The 20609-nt window shown below is 43.5% G+C and overlaps 1 protein-coding gene across 1 annotated transcript in view; it reads left to right on the top strand.

Annotated features, from left to right (window-relative positions):
• Positions 1-20609, top strand: part of LOC144828114 (dynein axonemal heavy chain 5-like) — a 1079012-nt gene that overhangs the window by 270144 nt on the left and 788259 nt on the right. The window contains exon 40 of the mRNA XM_078686235.1: positions 4316-4488. Coding sequence (XP_078542361.1) covers positions 4316-4488 — 173 coding nt within the window. The remainder of the gene's footprint in view (positions 1-4315; positions 4489-20609) is intronic.

Genomic DNA, 20609 nt, shown 5'->3' with positions numbered 1-20609 from the left:
TGGACCTCAAGTTTTTTAGTACCATAGCTACTTGGGATGGCGTTATCCAATTTTCATTGAATTGTGGGTCATCTTCTTGCTTTTTATTTGGATGAGTGGACTGCTGATGTGGCGTCCATGCTGGGGTGTTGTTGCCTTGTGAATTCTCTAAATGCTGAATCCACTCTTTCTCAAAGATGTTTGCATTGAAGGTCTGGGCCGCTCCGTTTGCAACTTTGTTTATTTCTGCCCAAAAGTTTCTGTTGTTATTTGATTTACTAGCAGCTAGTAATGATTGCCAGATGTCTGTTTGGTGTTTGGATTTTTCCGACCAAACGTCTTTTTTATATTTTTGCCTTAGCTTATAGATTTGTCTGGCCGTGTCTTCTCCATTTATCTTGGCTGTTGCTTGTAACTTTTTGATTTCTTGATTTAGGATCCTTTTTTTGCTCACTATGGAACCCAGAAACGGTTAGGGAGCTTTACATATTTTCCTTTTGTGACTATGGGTTCGATGGCCAAATCTCTCAGTTAATCTTATAGTCAATCTTTCCCAATTTTCCTGGTAGGCGGATGAGACTTCACCCTTCGCTTCTGTATGGATGCTTTTCAGATACGTCATTATTTCTTTGATGTTATTTCCATTCCATGCTACTCTCTTGAGGTTATAGATACTTGGAGATTCTGTCAGGGTTTTGCAAGTTGGGGCCTTTGTGTGTTGGATACTAAATTCGAAAGCTTGCAAACTGTGATCACTCTCCAATTTGTGGGTTATTTTGTAGGCGGTAATCGTTTGTAAAATCTCTAGATCCACAACGGTATAGTCACATCTATTTATGCTAGTTCTCATACTGTGGTCCAATTGAAGACAACCTGAACCACTCTATCAGCTGAGGTTGGCGTTGGTGGACTTCCCATGCCAAATTATTATTGCTGATGATTTTAATCTACTTCAGCTCACCTTCTTGGACACCTCAAGAAGCTGGTGGGCTACCAAAAAAGTTAAATCGTACCAAGCCCTCTAGCATTTGAAACATGATTTAAAGCTTATTGATTTGTGGAGACCAGACAACCTGTCACTTCAGCTATCTACTAATGTTTCTAAAAGGTTCTAATCAGCCCCAAAAATTGATTATTTTAACCTCTAAATTAGGAGTAGGTGGGCACTGTAATTCCTTTACTTAGTTGTTTTACTGATCACCCAGCTTGTACTCTTGATACTCTTGCATTCTATGAAAAGCCGCTCCTAGGTGCAGACCACATAAACCTTTGATATTGAAGGAAAGAGCTTTGTATAGGCATAAGGAAAGACCCTGGCCTTTTTTAAAAGAACATAGGCTCAGCCCTGCTCAAGTTGGTTTGGGAAGCACACAAGACCATGCTTCTAGGGGAAGTAGTTGTATTAAAAGCCCTTAAAAAGAAAAACCAGAATCAAGAGTTTCTCTCCAGACAGGATAAGCTGTCTTAGGCAGAAGCCACACTACATAGAGAACCAACTAAGAAAACATTTGCTAATGGGAAAAGGCAAAGCAGGACCTAAATCTAGTTTACTAGAATATTAGCTGGTTAGTTCCAAAAGCAGCCAGACAACAACTAACCAAGGAAGGGGAGCATTGTGGGAGGATGTTGGTGTGTGCACAAAATCTAGAGCCATTGCTGCTCAGTTTACAAAGTGACATGACCCCCAGACAGACCCTATACTTCATCTAGGCGAATAGACCAGCATCTCAAGAAACACTTTGTGGGTATTTATACGATGTAACACAATCCCACCTCGGTTCTAGATAGTTAGCACAAGAACCATATCATGAAAAAGGAAGTGCATGTCTGGACTCTCTCAAAATTGTGCTCTCACTGGTAGGGTTAAAAAGCAGTGAAAAGAGTAGTATGGATATAAAACGACTCTAAAAATGGGTCGACATGTTTTAGCCTATTTGATCAGTACTCTGTATTAGTGGTTTTCCTCAGGACCAAAAAGTTGTAGTTCAACACTCACGAGGAACAATCAGCCTTTTTGTCAATAGCATAGCACTGTAACTGATTTTTTGCGATCTTTTTCTGTTTCTCTCTCTCTTATGCTTAGAGATATCACCAGTAATACCTGACATCACTACGCAAGACTACTGGTGTTGTATCGTTTTCTTTTTATTATCACTATATATGGTATGAGCAGCAGCATTACTAATACACTTTTTGGTCCTGAAGAAAGACACTGATCAAATAGGCTGAAACATGTCGACCCATTTTTAGAGTAGTTTTATACCAAACTAATCTTCGCACTGCTTTCTTAACCCTACCAGTGAGAGCATTCCAATAAAGACAGTTTTGTGCATCTTCCTAGGCAGTTTTAATTCACCATTAGTTTATCCTTCTTTTTGTTGCTCTGCACTCTCACTACACCACAATCTTCACATATGGGATTTTAGCATCCTAGCTCCTTGATTGAACATCCATGAAAACATCTCTGAGCTCCTTCCTCACAGTGAGGAAGTTGTAGCTCCCAGTAGGACTAGGATTTCCTACTGGTAGGAGGAACCCATATGATGAAGCATGTCACCCTTGGGTGAGTGAGGATTCTAGTCCTAAAGGGGTGATTTTCCTTCTTTTGGTAGTATTCATTACAATTTTGAGAGAGTCCAGACATAGATTGCACTTCCTTTTTCATGATATGGTTTTTGTGCTAAATATCTAGACCTGAGGTAGCATTGTGTTACTGATTATATTTAGGGGAAGTTCTCCTCTTGGTCTTTAAATCAGATTCCCTGGGACCCCACTCCACCAATTTTTTTGGTATATATTTATAAGATGTGTCATAAAAAATAAGTCCGACCATGGTTGAGTATTTAGAGAAATGTTTCCCTCCAAGATGTTTAGTGGCGAAACTGGCCGGTCGAATTATCCAAGTTACACACGAAGAGGTAGCTGAGGTCATTAAGAGTTTACCTCAGTGAAAGGCAGCTGCAGATGATGGGTTCCTCTCAGAATGGTACCAGACTTTTGTAGAGAGGTTGAAGGCCCGATGACACAGCCTTTTAATATAGATTTTATCAGGTGGTAGTGTTCCCCCTTTTTTTGAGAGGCTATATTTCTTGGTTTTTAAAGAAAGAGAAGGATCCTACCAACTTGAAATCTTTTCGGCCTATAACATTTCTCAATATAGATTACAAAATTCTGGCCAAATTAATCACTGCAAGGTTGGCTTTTCTGCTACCCCAAATTTTATGAAGGCTCCAAAATGGCTTTAGGCTCAGACCACAGCGCAATGCTAATACCCACTTTAGGGTTCAAGCCATCGATTATGTTTCAAGGAATAACATCCCAGCTGCTTTCATCTTCATAGATGGAGAAAAAGCTTTTTATGTGACCTCCCTGGTCTTTTTTTGTTCACAGTACTGGGTAAAGTGGGACTTCCACGCCAGTTAATAAGTACCTTGAGAAATGTTTACAAAGGCATCAATGCCTCCTCTTATAATCAATGGTTAAAGCATTGAGTGGTTGCAAATCTCCAGGGGTACCAGACAATGGTGTCCTTTGTCACCCCTATTATTCATTTTTTACATTGAGCGTTGGCAATAGCTATTAGAGCTTCCCTGTAGATAGAGGCTTTGCCTCAGGTGCGCCGAAACCCAAACTCTTTACAGATGACCGCTTAGTCCTCCAAGCCCCAATCAATCAGGAACCTGTTCAAAACAAATAACGACTGTGCTGAAGTAGGGAGGATATTAAGTCAATGAATCAAAAACTGAGCTTCTATTATTTAATTTCTCCTCAGAGACTCTTCCCGGTACCTGGTTGTCACCTGTTACAATATTCCCAAGCAATATCTGTGGAAATGGTTTTAGGAAGAACTAGATGACCTTTATAGATGAAATATAGATCAACTAATCCCAAAATCCGATCACTTTTAAAATACCTGAGCTTGCTTGCCCATTTCCATAACAGGTAGAGATGAAATTATCAAAACAAAGACACTCCCACTAGTGGCCTTCCAATTCTCCTCACACCTGACTGGGATTCCTGAAAGGTTTTTTATGGCAATGGAGGACTTGATTAGCTCATTTCTTTCGAACAAGCAATCCATCCATATTAGTGTTGAAAAAGTAGACCTGGGTAAAGATAAAGAAGGGCTGTCTGTCCGAAATATGTGGTATTACTACCATGCTAATTTTTTTAATTCTTATTACAAGGCTATTGAAATTAGGATATATAATGTTTGACAAATTATTGCTATTCTCCCATTAAACTACAGCCAGTCCGCAACCCGAAGTTGGTATGGCATAGAATCTTGTGCATGGATTCCATGCGTCTTTCTGATTGTGTAATTTTGTTGTTACAGGTCCGAATGAATGTTAAGTCCTCATCTGATTTTGAATGGCAAAAGCAATCACGGTTTTATTTCATTGAAGACACAGACAAATGCATCATCCAAATCACAGATGTGGAGTTCAGCTACTGCAATGAGTACTTGGGATGCACAGACAGGCTTGTCATCACTCCCCTGACTGACAGGTAATTGACAGATCAGCAGGGTATCCAAAAAGTAAGACTTATTTTACCAGTAAGAATGTACTAGCTTCTTCTGAGAAACGGTGAGTTTGCCAGTGGGATTGAGATGCTGTTATACACATCAATGCATGCCTCCAGGCTGCAAATTGAACCTTCAGGCGTCATCTACAAAGCTGTTATACTTGTTGCTTCTAAACAAAATATTGCAGTGGTATTCAAATCCTCTGCCTCACACGTTTGAAATTTGCCCTGTCAAGTTTCTGAAAATGCTTTGAAATCTAGCATCTTTGTTCTCGGCCTGGTGCACTAAGTTGGAAACCAAACAACATTTATACTCTTTGCTCATTACTCCTAAAGTGTATGCGTCTCACTACATCCTTCATACCTCTTAAACAGTGACTGTGACACCATCTGTCCAACCATTGTTTTGCCCATATGCCCCACATTTTTGAAACACCACTAGAGGCACACTGTTCACAAACTTGATGGCAGTTTAAAGAACCTTAATTATTAAACAAGCTTTAAAACTAGCTTTTCACTAACATAAGAAGGTTTGATACATGTTGGTGTACAGCATGGCAGGCTAGTACTGCTCTCCCGGACACCGGGCCAGTATGTTTAGTTTGGCACATTTCACAAAAAATTGTAGTTCGAAGTCTGTAACATGAAAGAAAGTACACATAACTTGAAATTTCTCTAACCAACAGTTCACTTAGAATTGATTTTAAATCAAGAAGCTTCGTTTTGTTTTGCCGCAAGGAGAGGAGACTACAGGTCCCAGGAGCCAGAGGGACATTGAGGGCGTGCTTAGCCCTCCCACCACCCCCTGCAGCGCCTGAAAAGCGCCTCGCGCCTCCCCCTTCGCGGGAGACGCTTTGTTTTGTTTTGCCCCGAGGAGAGGAGACTACATGTCCCAGGGGCCAGAGTGACATTGAGGGCGTGCTTAGCCCTCCCACCACCACCTGCAGCACCTGAAAAGCGATACGCGCCTCCCGCTTTGCGGGAGATGCTTCGTGGGAGACACTTCGTTTTGTTTTGCCGCGAGGAGAGGAAACTACAGGTCCCAGGAGCCATAGGGACATTGAGGGCGTGCTTAGCCCTCCCACCACCACCTGCAGCGCCTGAAAAGCGCCTCGCACCTGCCGCTTCGCGGGAGACGCTTCGTTTTGTTTTTCCGCGAGGAGAGGAGACTATAGGAGCCTGAGGGACATTGAGGGCGTGCTTAGCCCTCCCACCACCACCTGCAGCGCCTGAAAAGCGCCTCGCACCTGCCGCTTTGCGGGAGACGCTTCGTTTTGTTTTGCCGCGAGGAGAGGAGACTATAGGAGCCAGAGGGACATTGAGGACGTGCTTAGCCCTCCCACCACCACCTGCAGCGTCTGAAAAGCGCCTCGCGCCTCCCGCTTCGCGGGAGACGCTTCGTTTTCTTATGCCGTGAGGAGAGGAGACTACAGGTCCCAGGAGCCAGAGGGACATTGAGGGCGAGCTTAGCCCTCCCACCACCACCTGCAGTGCCTGAAAAGCGCCTCGCGCCTCCCGCTTCACGGGAGACTCTTCGTTTTGTTTTTGCCGCGAGGAGAGGAGACTACGGGTCCCAGGAGCCAGAGGGACATTGAGGGCGTGCTTAGCCCTCCCACCACCACCTGCAGCGCATGAAAAGCACCTTGCGCCTCCCGCTTCGCGGGAGACGCTTCGTTTTGTTTTGCCGCGAGGAGAGGAGACTACGAGTCCCAGGAGCCAGAGGGACATTGAGAGCGTGCTTAGCCCTCCCACCACCACCTGCAGCGCATGAAAAGCACCTTGCGCCTCCCGCTTCGCGGGAGACGCTTCGTTTTGTTTTGCCACGAGGAGAGGAGACTTCAGGTCCCAGGAGCCAGAGGGACATTGAGGGCGTGCTTAGCCCTCCCACCACCACCTGCAGCGCCTGAAAAGCGCCTCGCGCCTCCCGCTTCATTTTGTTTTGCCGCGAGGAGAGGAGACTACAGGTCCCAGGAGCCAGAGGGACATTGAGGGCGAGCTTAGCCCTCCCACCACCACCTGCAGCGCCTGAAAAGCACCTTGAGCCTCCCGCCCCGGGACAAGGGCAGGCACGTTCGAGACTGGAGAGGCTGGGCTGGGCCATCCCCCTAATGCCCCGGCAGAACTGGATAAGCAGATCAGCAGCCAGTAAGTGGACCCAAGACCAGTACTAGAGTCAACCTGAACTTTGCAATCTATCCTAGATCATTAGTAATTGTGACTGGACTATCTATAATGGCCGCACAGGAAGGAAGGGGGGGAAAGTGACGGGTGTCGGGTATGTTGCGGGGACCCTTGACCAGTTTATAAATAGGGCCACATCAGTGCTCGCACACGAGATTGCTGTCACGGAGCGGCGCCTCGCGATTGAACCCATATTTGCAAAGCGATCGTCCCTGGGGGGGTCTTACAAATGCCCGCTCACCAGAAAGACACTGTCAATCTGCATCTAACACGGGCCCCCAACCTACCATCACAAGTGTACAGCAACTCACGGTATCATCTACTAGAGCTCGAGAACCCCCATACCCAGCTGTGTTACAATGTAGCAACCTGCCTGACTTGCCGAAGAAAACGGCAATGTGCGTGGCGGAAATTCATGAGCAGCCCACCGATCCCCCCAACCTTACAAATCACACGTGGGGGGGTCATCCAAAAGGAAAAGAGGGGGCATGCGAGGAGGCACCCAGCTCAGGGGAAAGAAGCCCAAAACCACTGATCAGAGCAAACAGAGAGAGCCACCCCAAGCAGACTTGTCAATCGCTGAAGAATCATATGGAACAGCGCGCGCACTAACTCCCACAATCCCGGGCGGAACTACAATGGGTCTACCCATGCCGGAGGAAATATATTGGCAGAAAATAGGGGCTCTAATATCATCCTCACTGGAGTCACTAATGAAAAGACTCTCGCTAATTGAAAATAGACTTGTGGAAACAGAATGCCTGATAATGTCCACTTTGGGTGGTATTGAAATAAAATAGTGAGTTCTGGCCCTGCAAAGGAAGCAAGGAGGGAGGAAGGAAGGGATTTTGTTGTATGTCCCAATGTCACTGTGTCATCAACTGTGGGTCCGACTGTGCATTCAATGCACTCAGAAGATCCGAGGGGTGGGACAATGAGTGGTGGAAATGTACCCCCAACTGAGACAGGCGGAGTTAGCAGCAGTAACGATAGGGGTAGGGGCAATAACATAGCTAAGAAATTGGGTCCTTGTCTACATTTACCCCCAGACTGCACACCATATGTGGCCGTTCTGACCGGTGTCCCGGTATTGGAAGATAGTAAGACTGCCCCGAGACGAAAAATGCAAAAATTCTGCTTGTTAGGAGAGTGAACTGGGTCGGTAGCAGGACCAAAAATTTAGCAGGAGATTGCATTGTTATTAATTTCAATTACCCCAAGGTGGTAGATCATATCTGTAGGGGCATCTGGACACACTCACGATCCCACATCCAGGCACGAGATCTAAGCTATTTTTATAGGCCCCCAAATTATTCAGTAAAGTCAGATTACTCGCAAGTTGATGAGGGCAGGTATGGCCACCCAGGAAGGCTAAGAGTGGGGGCTATGGAGGCAAGGAACGTGCAATTGTCGGCCATATCAAGTGGAGGAAATGTGCACGGCCAACAATTGATATCATTGAGAGAGGGGGCAGGCCCGGTGTTCTCGCAATACAGTAGAGATGTACCACCCCAATGGGGAGACACCTCAGTGAAGTGGATTGACTAATGGGTGAGAACACTGGACAAGAACAAGTTCAGAGGACGGCCCCAATGAACTTAAAATCAAGAGGGGAGGGGCAGGCATAGGAAGTGCGATTTCAGGGGTACCAGTTAGTCCAAGATAAGATAAAATCCCCAAGAAGCGAAGTAGTCCAAGGTTTGGACGGTCATGTCCCAGTGAATACCATTGAATTATTATCCTGGAATGTAGCAGGCTTATCAACCAAGTTCCAGAACCAGGAATGGTTAGAGTATAGTAGTAAATTTAAAATAATTTGTGTTCAGGAAACCTGGGAGGTAGACCTTTCTAACTTCCATCTTGTGGGGTATAAATCGTTTGGGATCCCGGCAAGCAAATCCACAGCCGGAAGAGCAAGGGGAGGTCTTCTAGTACTTGTAGATTTATGTATAGAATGGAGTTGGGTCGATCTGAAATGGAACTCGGAAAACATGATGGGCCTCGGTTTCTAGAATGAGGGGTCTCCACATAACTCTGGTAAATTTTTATAACTCGGGAGGTCAGAAAGCAAATGAGCTTGAGGACAGACTAAGCAGAGGCAGGGGCCGATAGCACCCCTGATTTTAACTGTGGGGGATTTCAATTGTCACTTGTGTCCCAACTTACTACCCATTAAGGAAGATTGGACCTCTTGTAGATTAGAGGAGGGCCCACACTTTGAACACACACTAGAGGGCAGGGAGTTGACTAGGGTGATGAAAACCCACAATTTGGAACACACAATGGATCTATTGGTTGTTAATCCAAACAAACTGGTCACTCCGACTTCAAAGGAAAGGGTGGCAGCCCCTTTATTGACTTTATTCTAGTGTCCCAACAGCTTAAAATGAGATTACAGGGTTTTTCCATTGAAATGAGCGGTTTTAGTGATCACAACCCCTTAACACTGTTGCTAGCAGATCCAACCCCAAATAAATTTAAGAAAAAGGGGAGCGAGGTAAATTTAGAAAAGGCCACCGACCAGGGTAGGTGACTAAAATGGACCCAAATCAATGGAAAAAACTTTTATAGGGCACTAGTAGCAGAGGGTAAACATCTCTTGGAGGACTGCTTAGATTTATCAACGGAAGGGACATACCTGGTGGAGATATTTGAAGGACTAAGGGGCATATTACCAAGCAATAGCGATAATTAACGCTGTTGCTTGGTTAGAGACAAGATTTTACCGCTGAGCTGCGGTGATTTTTATCGCAGATAAACCTTGGTATTACCAAGGTTTATCGCAAATGCGAAAAAAAACGGCCGCAATGCATGAATATCGCTGAAAAGTCAGCGATATTCATGCATTACCGAGCTAATGCTCTTAGCCATGTTATCCACCTCCCATTGGATAACATGGCTAAGAACTGCTCAGGGCAGGTGTTAGCTTTTGGAGATATTCGCGCTTAGCGCGAATATCTCCATAAGTTGGTAATAGGAGATAGCGATGTTAGCAACTGTTTCCAGTCGCTAACTTCTTGACACGCCCACTTTGCATGTCATTAGTGATAAATATCACTTACATGCAAAGTGGGGCCCAAGATGGTCGCTATCTCCTACTAGCTGTCGCCAACTGGTGTTAGCGACAGCTAGGTAATAGGGAGATAATTTTATCTCCGCTTTCTTGGCTTTTAAAGCCAAAAAAGCGGAGATAAACCCCCTTGATAATATGCCCCTAAATCGGCTAATCGATGGCCTTTTAAAAATAACAGGACAGGGTAAGCCCAAAAATGACCCTAGATGGTTCAATAAGGCATGTTCCCTTGCACAGAAGAAGCTTAGAGGAGCCTTAAGACTCACCCCAAGGGACAAATACAGGATTATGCAGTGCAGGATAAACTATAAACAGGCAGTTAAGAAAAGGAAGTGTGCTCTCCAAACCCAAACTTGGGAGAACCTAAGAGAAGCCTCTGAAAGAAAGACATGACCACTTTCTGGAAAATAATAAATAACCCCTGTTTTCACGATGCATCTAGTAAACATATAGGCTCTAATATCCTTCCAGAACAGTGGGTGGAGTATTTTAGAGGGCTGTACAATCGGGGGAACAGCGAAGAGCCGCCCAATGCTGTGGAGTCGAACAATGGTGAAGGGAGGGAGGAGTGGAATGCTAAAATTGAATTTACCTTAAAAGAGATTACCGCCGGCATCATGGGTCTCACCAGAAACTAAGCACCAGGCCCAGATGAGATCCCTCCGGACCTCTTCTTAAGTAAGGTAGATTTATGGGCACCAATCCTAACAAGAATAATAAATGCCACTATAGCTACGGGACTCCCCCGATCATGGTCAATGGCCACAATAGTGCCCATTTTCAAAAAGGGGAATAGGGATAGTCCCCAGTGTTACCGCCCAATTTCCCTGATAGATGTTACTGCAAAAGTCCTGGGATGTGCTGCTCTAAATCGCCTGATGTTTTGGGCTGAGGACCAGCACGTCATCACTGATGTCCAATACGGATTTAGGGCAAGTAGATCCACCACAGATCAATGTCTAAATTCATATCTACTAGTGGCAAAATATACTATCACTAGCAATGAAGCGGTCTATCTGGCCTTTATGGACCTTAGCGCAGCATTTGACTGCGTCAATAGGAAAAAGCTGTGGGCTCTAATGAGTAATCTGGGGGCAGACCAAGAACTTATAAAGATCATGAAAGCTCTGTATTGGAACACCTCGGCAAAAGTAAGGTATAACACAGAGGGGGGATGCACTGAGTCCTTTATCTGCACCAGTGGTGTACGACAGGGGTGCATTCTGGCCCCATTTTTGTTCTCCTTATACATAAATGGTTTAGAACAAGCCCTACTATGCTTAAATGTGGACTCACCGAGAGTAGGAAGTAGAGCCATACCGGTTCTGCTTTATGCAGACAACGCGGTCTTGTTGGCACGCACTCCACTGGGCGTACAGAGATTGATAAATGGCTTCGTGGACTTTATGAATAACTTAGACCTGCCGGCCAACTTGACCAAGTCGTATATACTGGAAACAGGGAGTAAAATAAGGAAAAGTTATAGCTATCGAATAGGCGCCCATAAACTAGAGAAGGTACAGACCTTCTCGTATCTGGGCATTTTATTTGCTGGGCATTTACATTTTAAATCTCTAATGGAAGAACGTTGCAACAAGCTAGCATCCAGCACAAGCGCAATTATGAATTTTGGCACCAGGCTCGGACGCTGGTCCCCAGACCAAATGATGAGTTTATATAACTTAATCTGTTACGCAAAAGCGGCGTACGGGGCGGAACTCTGGGGGTTTGCTGAGGTCGAGAAACTACAGGTAGAGGAGAACAAATTCATGAGAGGACTCCTCAAGGTCCCACAGTGTGTCCCTTCCTACATTGTTCACGAAGAACTGAGTGCGGCTCTCCATATAGAGAACAAGGTTCAGGTCAGACCCCTGTTAGCTTGGCTAAAAATCTGGAACAACCCGGTTAGCAGAATTAACCAGACAAATAATTACGGACTGTCTAAGTAGGGACAGAGGAATGAACATGCCATAGCTAAACTATCTGAAGGCCGTTTTTGAAGCGATCGGTCGTAAAGATCTCTTCTCAAACCCGGGTGGAATAACAGGTGGGGATAAGGTCAGTGAAAAGAAGGAGTTTTTTTATGTACAAAGCCTCCTCTAGAGAAGAGAGAGATTGGAACAAAAATTCGGTCAAAGCCTATGGGCTGGTGAGGTCAAGTGAAGGAATAGAACAATATCTGGCCCTCATACATAACACCCAGGACAGATTTTTAATTACACGTTTTAGGCTCAATCTTTTACATTATTTATTAGCCGATCAGGCAGGTTTTAGTAGCGCTATTGAGCCAATGGGTCCCTGCGGCTGCGATCAACGATCTCCGCAGGATACCCTTCATTTTGTATTATTGTGCCCTTCATTACCAAGGCGCCGTTTTTTAGTACATTTGCTGAAGAAGAATAAATTCAAACAGGCTAAGGTGGCCCTTTTATATTTGCAAATGGCACAAGAACCACTGACTCTGCTGTCCATTGCGAGTTTTTTAAGATTAGCGGTCAAGTTAAGAGAGACAAGAGAGGTTTGTTGAAAGGAATCCCTAAGGAACATATGAGCTAACTGTGGGAAGGGGATTAGAATCAAATGGATTGTAAATAGATCAGTCTGTGAAATCCCCTTGAAGGGAAAAATGTACATATATGATATTGTTTTAAATTGTACTTTTATGGTGTTTTCAAATGCCGAATAAAGTTTCTTTGATGATGATGATTTTAAATCCTCTCAAGGCTAGCATTATATGTTTGTGAATTTTGAATACAGATAATCACAATCTCTGGACTCCTTTGAAAAGAAAGAACATTTGAAATCTCAAAGAGTAGTTGTCTAACAAAATGAATAAACATTGTGTACGATGTTTACACTTTTAAAGCAACACATATTCCTTTCCTTACATGTTTTAATTCCCTTTAAAACACAATATCTTCTGAAGGGATTTTTTAGTATCAGACAGGAGCACTTACTCTTTACCTGTAATATCTCAGCCTCACCCTCAGAGCTGTATCCCCTTCCTCTCTTCGCCTCTTCCCTTCTGCACTACCCACTGTGTATCACCCATTGTAAACAATGCTGTGTTACGTTTTGCTCCATTTAGTTCATATACAATTACCAGGAAACTCCTGGGGTAGGAAAGTTCCTGGAATTTCAGGGACAAGGGCGTTTTGTACTTTTTCCTCAATAATTGTATTTCAAATTGAAAAAGGTATTTTGGGAGCAGGGCTGCCTTCTCGGGATAGAAAGCTGAGGCCTTAGTGACGTATATTTTGACCGTGGTTCCACTAGCTCCAGAGGATACCGACTGCTCAATTCACACCTCAGGCTTATTTTAAGGACTCAGTATCGTCATGTTCTACTATGCCTTCTTAATCTGTGGCTGCAGTTCTTCTAAAGATAGTGATCTGGTATCCAAATCTTACCCTTGCATACAAACAATATTACATAGATTCTCTCCTACACTTCTCTGGACAGAGGCCTTTGGGACTTCTTTACAGAACAAAACCACAGCATTTATAGGTGAGAAGTTAGAGTAACGTTCAAATTAGTTATTTTTCTCACTCTAAGACGAAAAGATTTTGTTACAAGGTTAAGACCTACCACCCCAATGGCCAACCATTTCGTGTAGATGGATGAGTTTATTGATTTCCCCATCATTGAGCGGGTAACAGTCATAATTTCTTATTATCCAACATAATATGTAAAGCCAGTGATGGCAAAGTACTCATAACCACACTTGCATAGCCTTCATCTTCTCCAATTGACTAATCAATATTTCTCATAAATTTATAATAATGTATTTGTGCACTGGCAGATAGTTTGTCATAGAGGAACTGTGAGATCACTTTCTACTCTTATATCACATCACAGAGAACAGTCCAGGAAACTAAAGGTGCAGTGCAGGCCTATCAGCACCTGTCACTCTACAGGACTTAGCAAATTTATGACAGTATCTCAACCTGAAGAAATCGGTGCATTCAGGTAATTGACTATGCTTAGTGGATATAAAGTCAACATTTCTCAAGCAGTCTCTAGACAGGAGCTTAGATGCACTTTAGATTTATGTTGGTGTGGGCGGGGTGGGGAATTACCAAAGCACAACTGAAAAAGCACCTAAAAATACTCCCGTCTTTATTTTTAAATTTACACAGATCGGCAACAGTGGCCGCACAGGAACGTCAAGACATTCATTGTGTTTTTTTCTGTCTGTTAGACTTGACAGCCTCAGAGTGGTCTTCCCAAAAAGTTTTGCTTACCTCCGCCCATATTCTGACCTTGTTTCTGATGCTTTTAGGACACTGCTGACCAGTGCTAAAATGCTTGTGCTCTTTCCCCTAAACATGGTAACATTGGCTTAAATCCCGATTGGCATATTTATTTTACATATAGGTCTCTAGTAGAGTGCAGTACTTGTGCATAGGCCTGTAAATTGAATGCTAATAGCGGATCTGCAGCACTCATTGTGCCGTTGTAGAAGAGGTGTGGAGCAGCGGCCAGGGTGACTGACTCCGAAACCTCTGGGCTCATTGTTCGATCCCTGGGGCCGGAGGCAGATCAGTCCAGCACCATGTGACTCTGGGCAGTAGCTCACTTAATCTTCCTGACGGCCCCTAGCACCTTGACACCTTCGGGTAATTGGAAGGGTGGGAGCACACTGCTGACCTCCCAGCACAGTTCGCCCCTTAGCATTATGCATTATGGTAAATGCAGTTTGTAGTGCATGCTTACTTGGTATTTTGCTGGAGTGTTCCGCCAAAGTTGGTGCAGGTTAGTGCTGCTGTACATCTCTAGACGCATGTGTTTCTGAATTTTATCCTTCATCAGTAGAGATAAACAAAAAAATGAATTTCATCTGGGGTGGCTGAGCAGGCCGCCACAATTCTTACAGTTCTCAGTACCTATCACAGGCGCACAGGTGCATCTCCTCAAGCTCGTCAGCTCAATGGCTCAAGGGAGCCTTTTCAAACAGGAAGGGGTGGGAGCACACTGCTGACCTCCCAGCACAAGTCGCCCCTTAGCCCCTTTTGGTAAATGCAGTTCGGGTAATTGTTTGCGCTTTACAAATACTGGACATTTATATTTACCCACTAAAATAGCCCTCTAACCATGGTTCAGGCTGGCCATTGCATAGCCTGTGTGTGCAGTTTTACACTGTACGACCTAGCAAGGCAATCCTTTTGCCAGGCCTAAACCATCCCTTTTTATACATATAAGTCATCCTAAGGTAGGCCCTGTCTAACCCATAGGGCAGGGTGCAATGTATTTAAAAGGCAGGACATGTCCTTTTAGTTTTTAGATATCTTTGTAGTGAAAAACTCCCAATTTCGTTTTCCATTACTGCAAGGCCTTTTTCTCCCATTGGATAAAACCATGATTACCATATTACATCTTTTAAGTGTAGTTCCCAATTTTGAAAACATAGATTTTTCAAGTTTGGTGTCACTGGATTCTCAATTTAAAAGTACAACTTATGATAAAGTTGGATTTTAAATTACAGTTTAGCAAATGAACTTTTAGAAAGTTGCCATTTACTTACTTTATCCATTGGGTGCCTCCATTATGTCTCTTTCCAGTCTGTGTTGGGTGACAGCTGGGCTTTGTGTATTCCCTCTAGACAGCAACACACAAAGGGAACTTAGGTGTATCTTGATGTGCCTTCCTGGGAGATGGGAGGTAGAGCTGGGCAGAGCCTCACACTTTAAACCTGAATAGGCTGTGTCCTCACTTGTAGTGAGTTTGGAGTAAGGGCATGAAGCTAGGACCGCTGTACACTTCAAAGCTTTCTTTGAAGTCTCCTCCACTCGAAGGCACAACTGAGTATTAGTACTGGACCCCTGACACTATGACTTTAGTACACTTCTGGTCCTGTGGCCACTCTGCCAGAAAGAGGAACTACTATACTGCTAGAAGGACTGTCACTTTGCTGGACTGCCATGTTCCCGAACTGCTGCTTTGCTGGACTCTTGCCTTGCTGTGCTCTTGCCTTGCTGAGCTGCCCTGCTGCCTGCCTGCAACACTTGAACCCAGAGTGACTAAAATGGCTTGCTGGCTGGCCTCCTCTTAAAGTCTCAGGGACATCAAAGACTTCAACTCATCCTGTTACAATACCTGGACTTTGTTTGCTGCAAGTCTTGCCCTGCCAATTGGTGCAAACCCAGTCCTGGGCCCTTGGAAGGGGTTATAAAGTTCTCCTTCGACCAGAACCCACGCATCCTCATTGGAATTTGGCACATTTTCTCCATTGCTTGAATCGAGACCAGCGGATTCTTGTCTTTGTGTGGAACGTACCCTGCGCGTTACCTCTGGAATCAGAGCATCGCCTTTGGAATCAACGCATCGCCTACTGCTGGAGCAGCAGCTGCGCATCACATTCAGAACCAGTTCCTTACACTCAGAACCGACTCATCGCCACAGCTGCATGGGGAAAATTGATGCATCTCATCCACTGCGCGGCTTGACACTGACGCATCGCTTTGGCTGCACCTCGTAGCCGCGTCAAAGACGACTCGTCCTTGATCAAGGTACTTTGGTTCAGTGTTCCAAAGTAGGTCCCTGTATGCGGCCTGTGCTCCATCACGGTTGGACTTTGCCCCTTTCCAGATAACCCATTTAAGCTCTTATAAGTGCTATTTTACATGTACTCTTTAAAAATGTATATCTCAACTTCTACTTGTTGGATTTTTGACGTTTTCGTCTTGTTTTATTTATACAATTATTTTTTGTTTTCTAACCTTGTGTGGAGTCTTTGTTGTGTTTTCACTGTGTTACTGTTGCATAAATACTTTACATATTGCCTCTTAAGTTAAGCCTGACTGCTCTGTGCCAAGCTACCAGGGAGAGAGCACAGGATAATTTAGGGTGTGTTGTGACTTACCCTGACTAGAACTGTGGTTCCTGCTTGGATAGCTCTGCCAACCAGAAACCACATTTCTAACTTTGTCTCACTGAAGAATTCAAAGAAAATCTGAAGAATCAAAATATTGTGTATGTGTTCTGTTAACTTATGCCACAAATGTGGACATTTTCCATGTTGATCAAACATAAAGGGCCATATTTATGAATATGTTGTGTCACCCTTGCGGCATGCAAGGGGGCCGCAAGGGGGATGCAATTCTAAAGTAAGGTTTATGAAGTCACACAAGGCCACATCGATGTGTTGCGCTACTCTGCCCTAGAGATGCTTTCCATGGATGGAACGTGCGTGTTCCCACGCGTCCACCCATGGATTGTGGGGCATTTCCAGATTTACCCACACTGGGTAAGGGGAGGCCAGGGGAGGCTCTAAGAGTAGAATTATCTTCATTTTTCCTTTTCATTTCCTGTTTTAAGTATGCTGCAAAGGAAAATGCCTCTGAGGATTGTTTTTGTTTAGAAAGACTCCCCTTCCTGCACAAAAACAATCCAGCCTACAATGCAGTCACCCTTGCACCTCAGCGCAAGAGTGCCTGCATTGGCGCTAGGCAGCCAAAAGGGCGTCAGCACAAGGAAAGGGCAGGAATATACAGTATAAAGTTAAAAACTGCACATTTCTGCCCTTTCACATGTGCAGCAAGGTGCCTGCTCTGTGTGAAAGTTTGTTAAATATGCCCCTTGATGTGCTGCTTCCATTGTTTCAATGTACCCATATTTTTATTACTGGACTATCAAAACTCCACAACCGATATTTTTCAGCCTTTAGTTACTCATGGAAACCCTTTTTAATCTCTGTTTTTAAAGAGTTAACAAATTTCAAGGCCACACATCATGTCCCTTATTTCAATTCTTGGGTGAAGAATGTATCTATAGCCAGAACAGACTACAAAATTTGCAATGCAAATCAAAGACCCTCTATTTTTTCCAGTGGATGATCAGAATCATCCCTAGTGTCGCATATTTTCATCACATCATATTATTAGCTGTCATGACTTCTCATTCAGGGGTCAGTTAAGACTCCCAATGACATATGTTTTAGTCAGCTGGTCAGTGAAAATTCTATATTTGTATTTCTTTACGCGTATAGCCTTGAAACCTCTAGGGGCAAAGAGGATGACTACTACAAGAATTACCCTCTGCCCACTATTTGAGGTTTTCATGTTTTGTCGACCTTTCGTGAGACAGGAATACAGATGTTTTCTCAGAAACAATATATGTTGTTTTATGCATCATAGGACTAAATCTTCCACCCGCCCTGCCCTACCATTTCTATACTCAAAGGAATGGTTCTGGGACAAAGAGACATTCAATGCATGAATCTCTGAAATCCATGTTAGAAGCTACCTTTTCCATTTTTTTGTGCTTTTCCAATTTTCAAACACATTATGAGCACATAAAATTCCTCTCAAACATGCATCTGTTACTGTTGAAAAATCTTAGCTGTGCCTTTATGGGGGCGTGTCAGGTACAGTTCTTGCTACATCTTTCAGTTAGAGGTATGAAATAACGTCTGTGATTAGCATAAATCCTGTTTCCTTGTGACACAGAAATGTCCCATGATTGCATTATACATCTTGTGAATTAAAATGTAGTCTACTTCTGAATTGCGTGTTTACCACGTACACACCTGGCCAGAACATTTCCTACTGCAAGGTTACAAAGGGAACTTACAGAAAAAAGAGTGCACTCCTGAGCTGCATTTAAAATATGTACTCTTTCAAGCCAGCCTATGGACTAATAAATGGGTTAAACTATACCTTGATGTGGTAATAGGCCTTTAGCATAGGTAGTTTTCAATTATCTGTCACTGAATTTCAAATATCTAGAATGAACTGCATATTGTTGGTCTGGCTGGCAATTTTTAGGCAACAAATTATTGGTACTGGATTAAAGATTAGTATTAAAGGCGGGGACTGTGTGAATAATCTGATATTGGGAAAACCATTTGATATCTTAATTGCTTAAAGAGATTTGGAAGTAACATTTTTGTGGTTGCCTGAACACGAACTGGACTTAACATACTCTAAGGAATTAAAGAATCTGTTAATCAAGCTTTACCTGGTGAACTTTCCCTAGTGGAAGCTTTCACTAACTGGTGAGAATAATAAACTCGGCCATTTAAATGTGCTTTTTAAGACACATTTGAGGAGCTGTTGAGTCACTTGTTAGTTAGTTCTTCTGCTGACTGAGGAACACAGTAAACAAACATCTAAAATGAAATGAATAATTATGGGTATTGGATGTAAAACTGGATTATTGTTCGGTAGGTTCTTCTCAAAGACATTCAATTTGTGCTGATTAATTTTGAGAAGCAGCCTTGGAAGAGCCCAGAAGTGCCCTGCATATAGGTAAACTGTTTCCCTAATGGTGCCCTAGCTCCCTTTCGTAGTTTTGCTAAAGCTGCAACACAGTCTTCAGAGAATATATGGGAGATGCTATGTGTAGCAGCAATACCAAACAGCAATTTATCAATAAAGGGGATTAAGGTCTGCAACAAGATAAAGTACATAGGCAAGATTTAGTAAGACAAATAATAAGAAAAAATAAACTAGATCTATACATAGAAGACAAATGGGCCCCAATGTTCCATTGTTAAATAATGAAACTGCCTGAACCTCAGAGAAACAACCAAGTTCCTGGATGGAAGTCTTAATTAGAGTAAATGGATGATATGCTTCTTGCTAACATAAATTCTTAGTTTGCACTAGTGCCAGATGATTGACCCAAAAAGCTGTGTCTGTTGTGCCAACTTCGATTCCAGGTGTGCGTGACTGGTTGTCGCAGTCAGTCAGACACACTAGCCGGTCAGAGCTAAATCCGAGAAGAGGTGTCTGTCAATCATTACAATGATGTGCTGTTTTTGATGTACATTGAGTCAACACTTGAGGAAAAAGAATTGAAGTGACTGCAAGCCCGAAAGATCAAACCATGAAGAAATGCCTATAGAGGTGAGATCATAGTCCGAAGAATTTTCTTAGCGAGTACTCTCTCTGGACTGCTCACTTGACCATGAAAATCTCGGGCCCCTGGACATCGAGGATGCCAGTGTGGCGGTACCTCCTTTTGACAAAAAACATAAAATGGAAAATATCAGTTATTTACCACCAGCTATTGAAGCTTCAATGTGGTAAATTCCCAAAATGCTAAAACCCGTTTTCCTCAAACATTATAAGGTAATTTAACAAAACACTTGAAAAGAAGACACTGAGGAGAAGAATGGAATCAAGAAAAAAAGGGTGTAAGCAGGATAGTGATATTGTAGTAAGGATAGATGCAGAGCTACAGGGCTTTAAATAGGGAAAGGTATTAGGTTACAACTAGGGGACGAGCTACTAGGGTATATGGAGTCGAGATATTAGTGTGGAGCTATGGGTACAGGTAATAGGTTAAAGAGAGGGGTAGAGTAAATTAGATATAGTCAAGGGTCCAGATACTAAAGTTTCAGTGTGTGCAGAGGTATACTATTGTACAGGCTGTGGTAGAGGTACTAAGTCATTGGTAGCAGTGGATGTACTAAGCAGGCCCGTCTTAAGCGCTGGTGGCACCCGGTGCAACAATGTTTGTTGGCGCCACTCAATGACCACATCCGCCACAGATTCCCTCACTATCACCCTTTAACAGTGGCCCTCAAGTCTCCATAACCACTCTCTCTCAGATGCATTTAATTAGTTTTATAGTGCCACTCATACCAGTGTAGGGTGTCAGAGCACTACACTACACAGCGACAATCAATCATACGTGCGTAAATCAGTATATAGAAAATGTTACAGAGGACTAGAATGCAAGATAAGGAGTCACATGTCATCTATACTGGTAGGCAGGATAGTTGAAGAGTGCTTGGTTTGGAGAAGCACAACCTAAGAATTTAACATAGAACACCGTGGTTGTGGGTTTTCTTTAATTATGTGAATTGATTTCTAGCCAAGGAACCCTTTTCCCAACATTAGGT

The sequence above is a fragment of the Lissotriton helveticus genome, chromosome 4_1 (assembly GCF_964261635.1).
Source record: "Lissotriton helveticus chromosome 4_1, aLisHel1.1, whole genome shotgun sequence".
Lineage (NCBI taxonomy): Eukaryota > Metazoa > Chordata > Amphibia > Caudata > Salamandridae > Lissotriton > Lissotriton helveticus.
The sequence above is the reverse complement of the archived record's forward strand: the minus strand, read 5'-3'. Positions and strand labels throughout refer to the sequence as shown.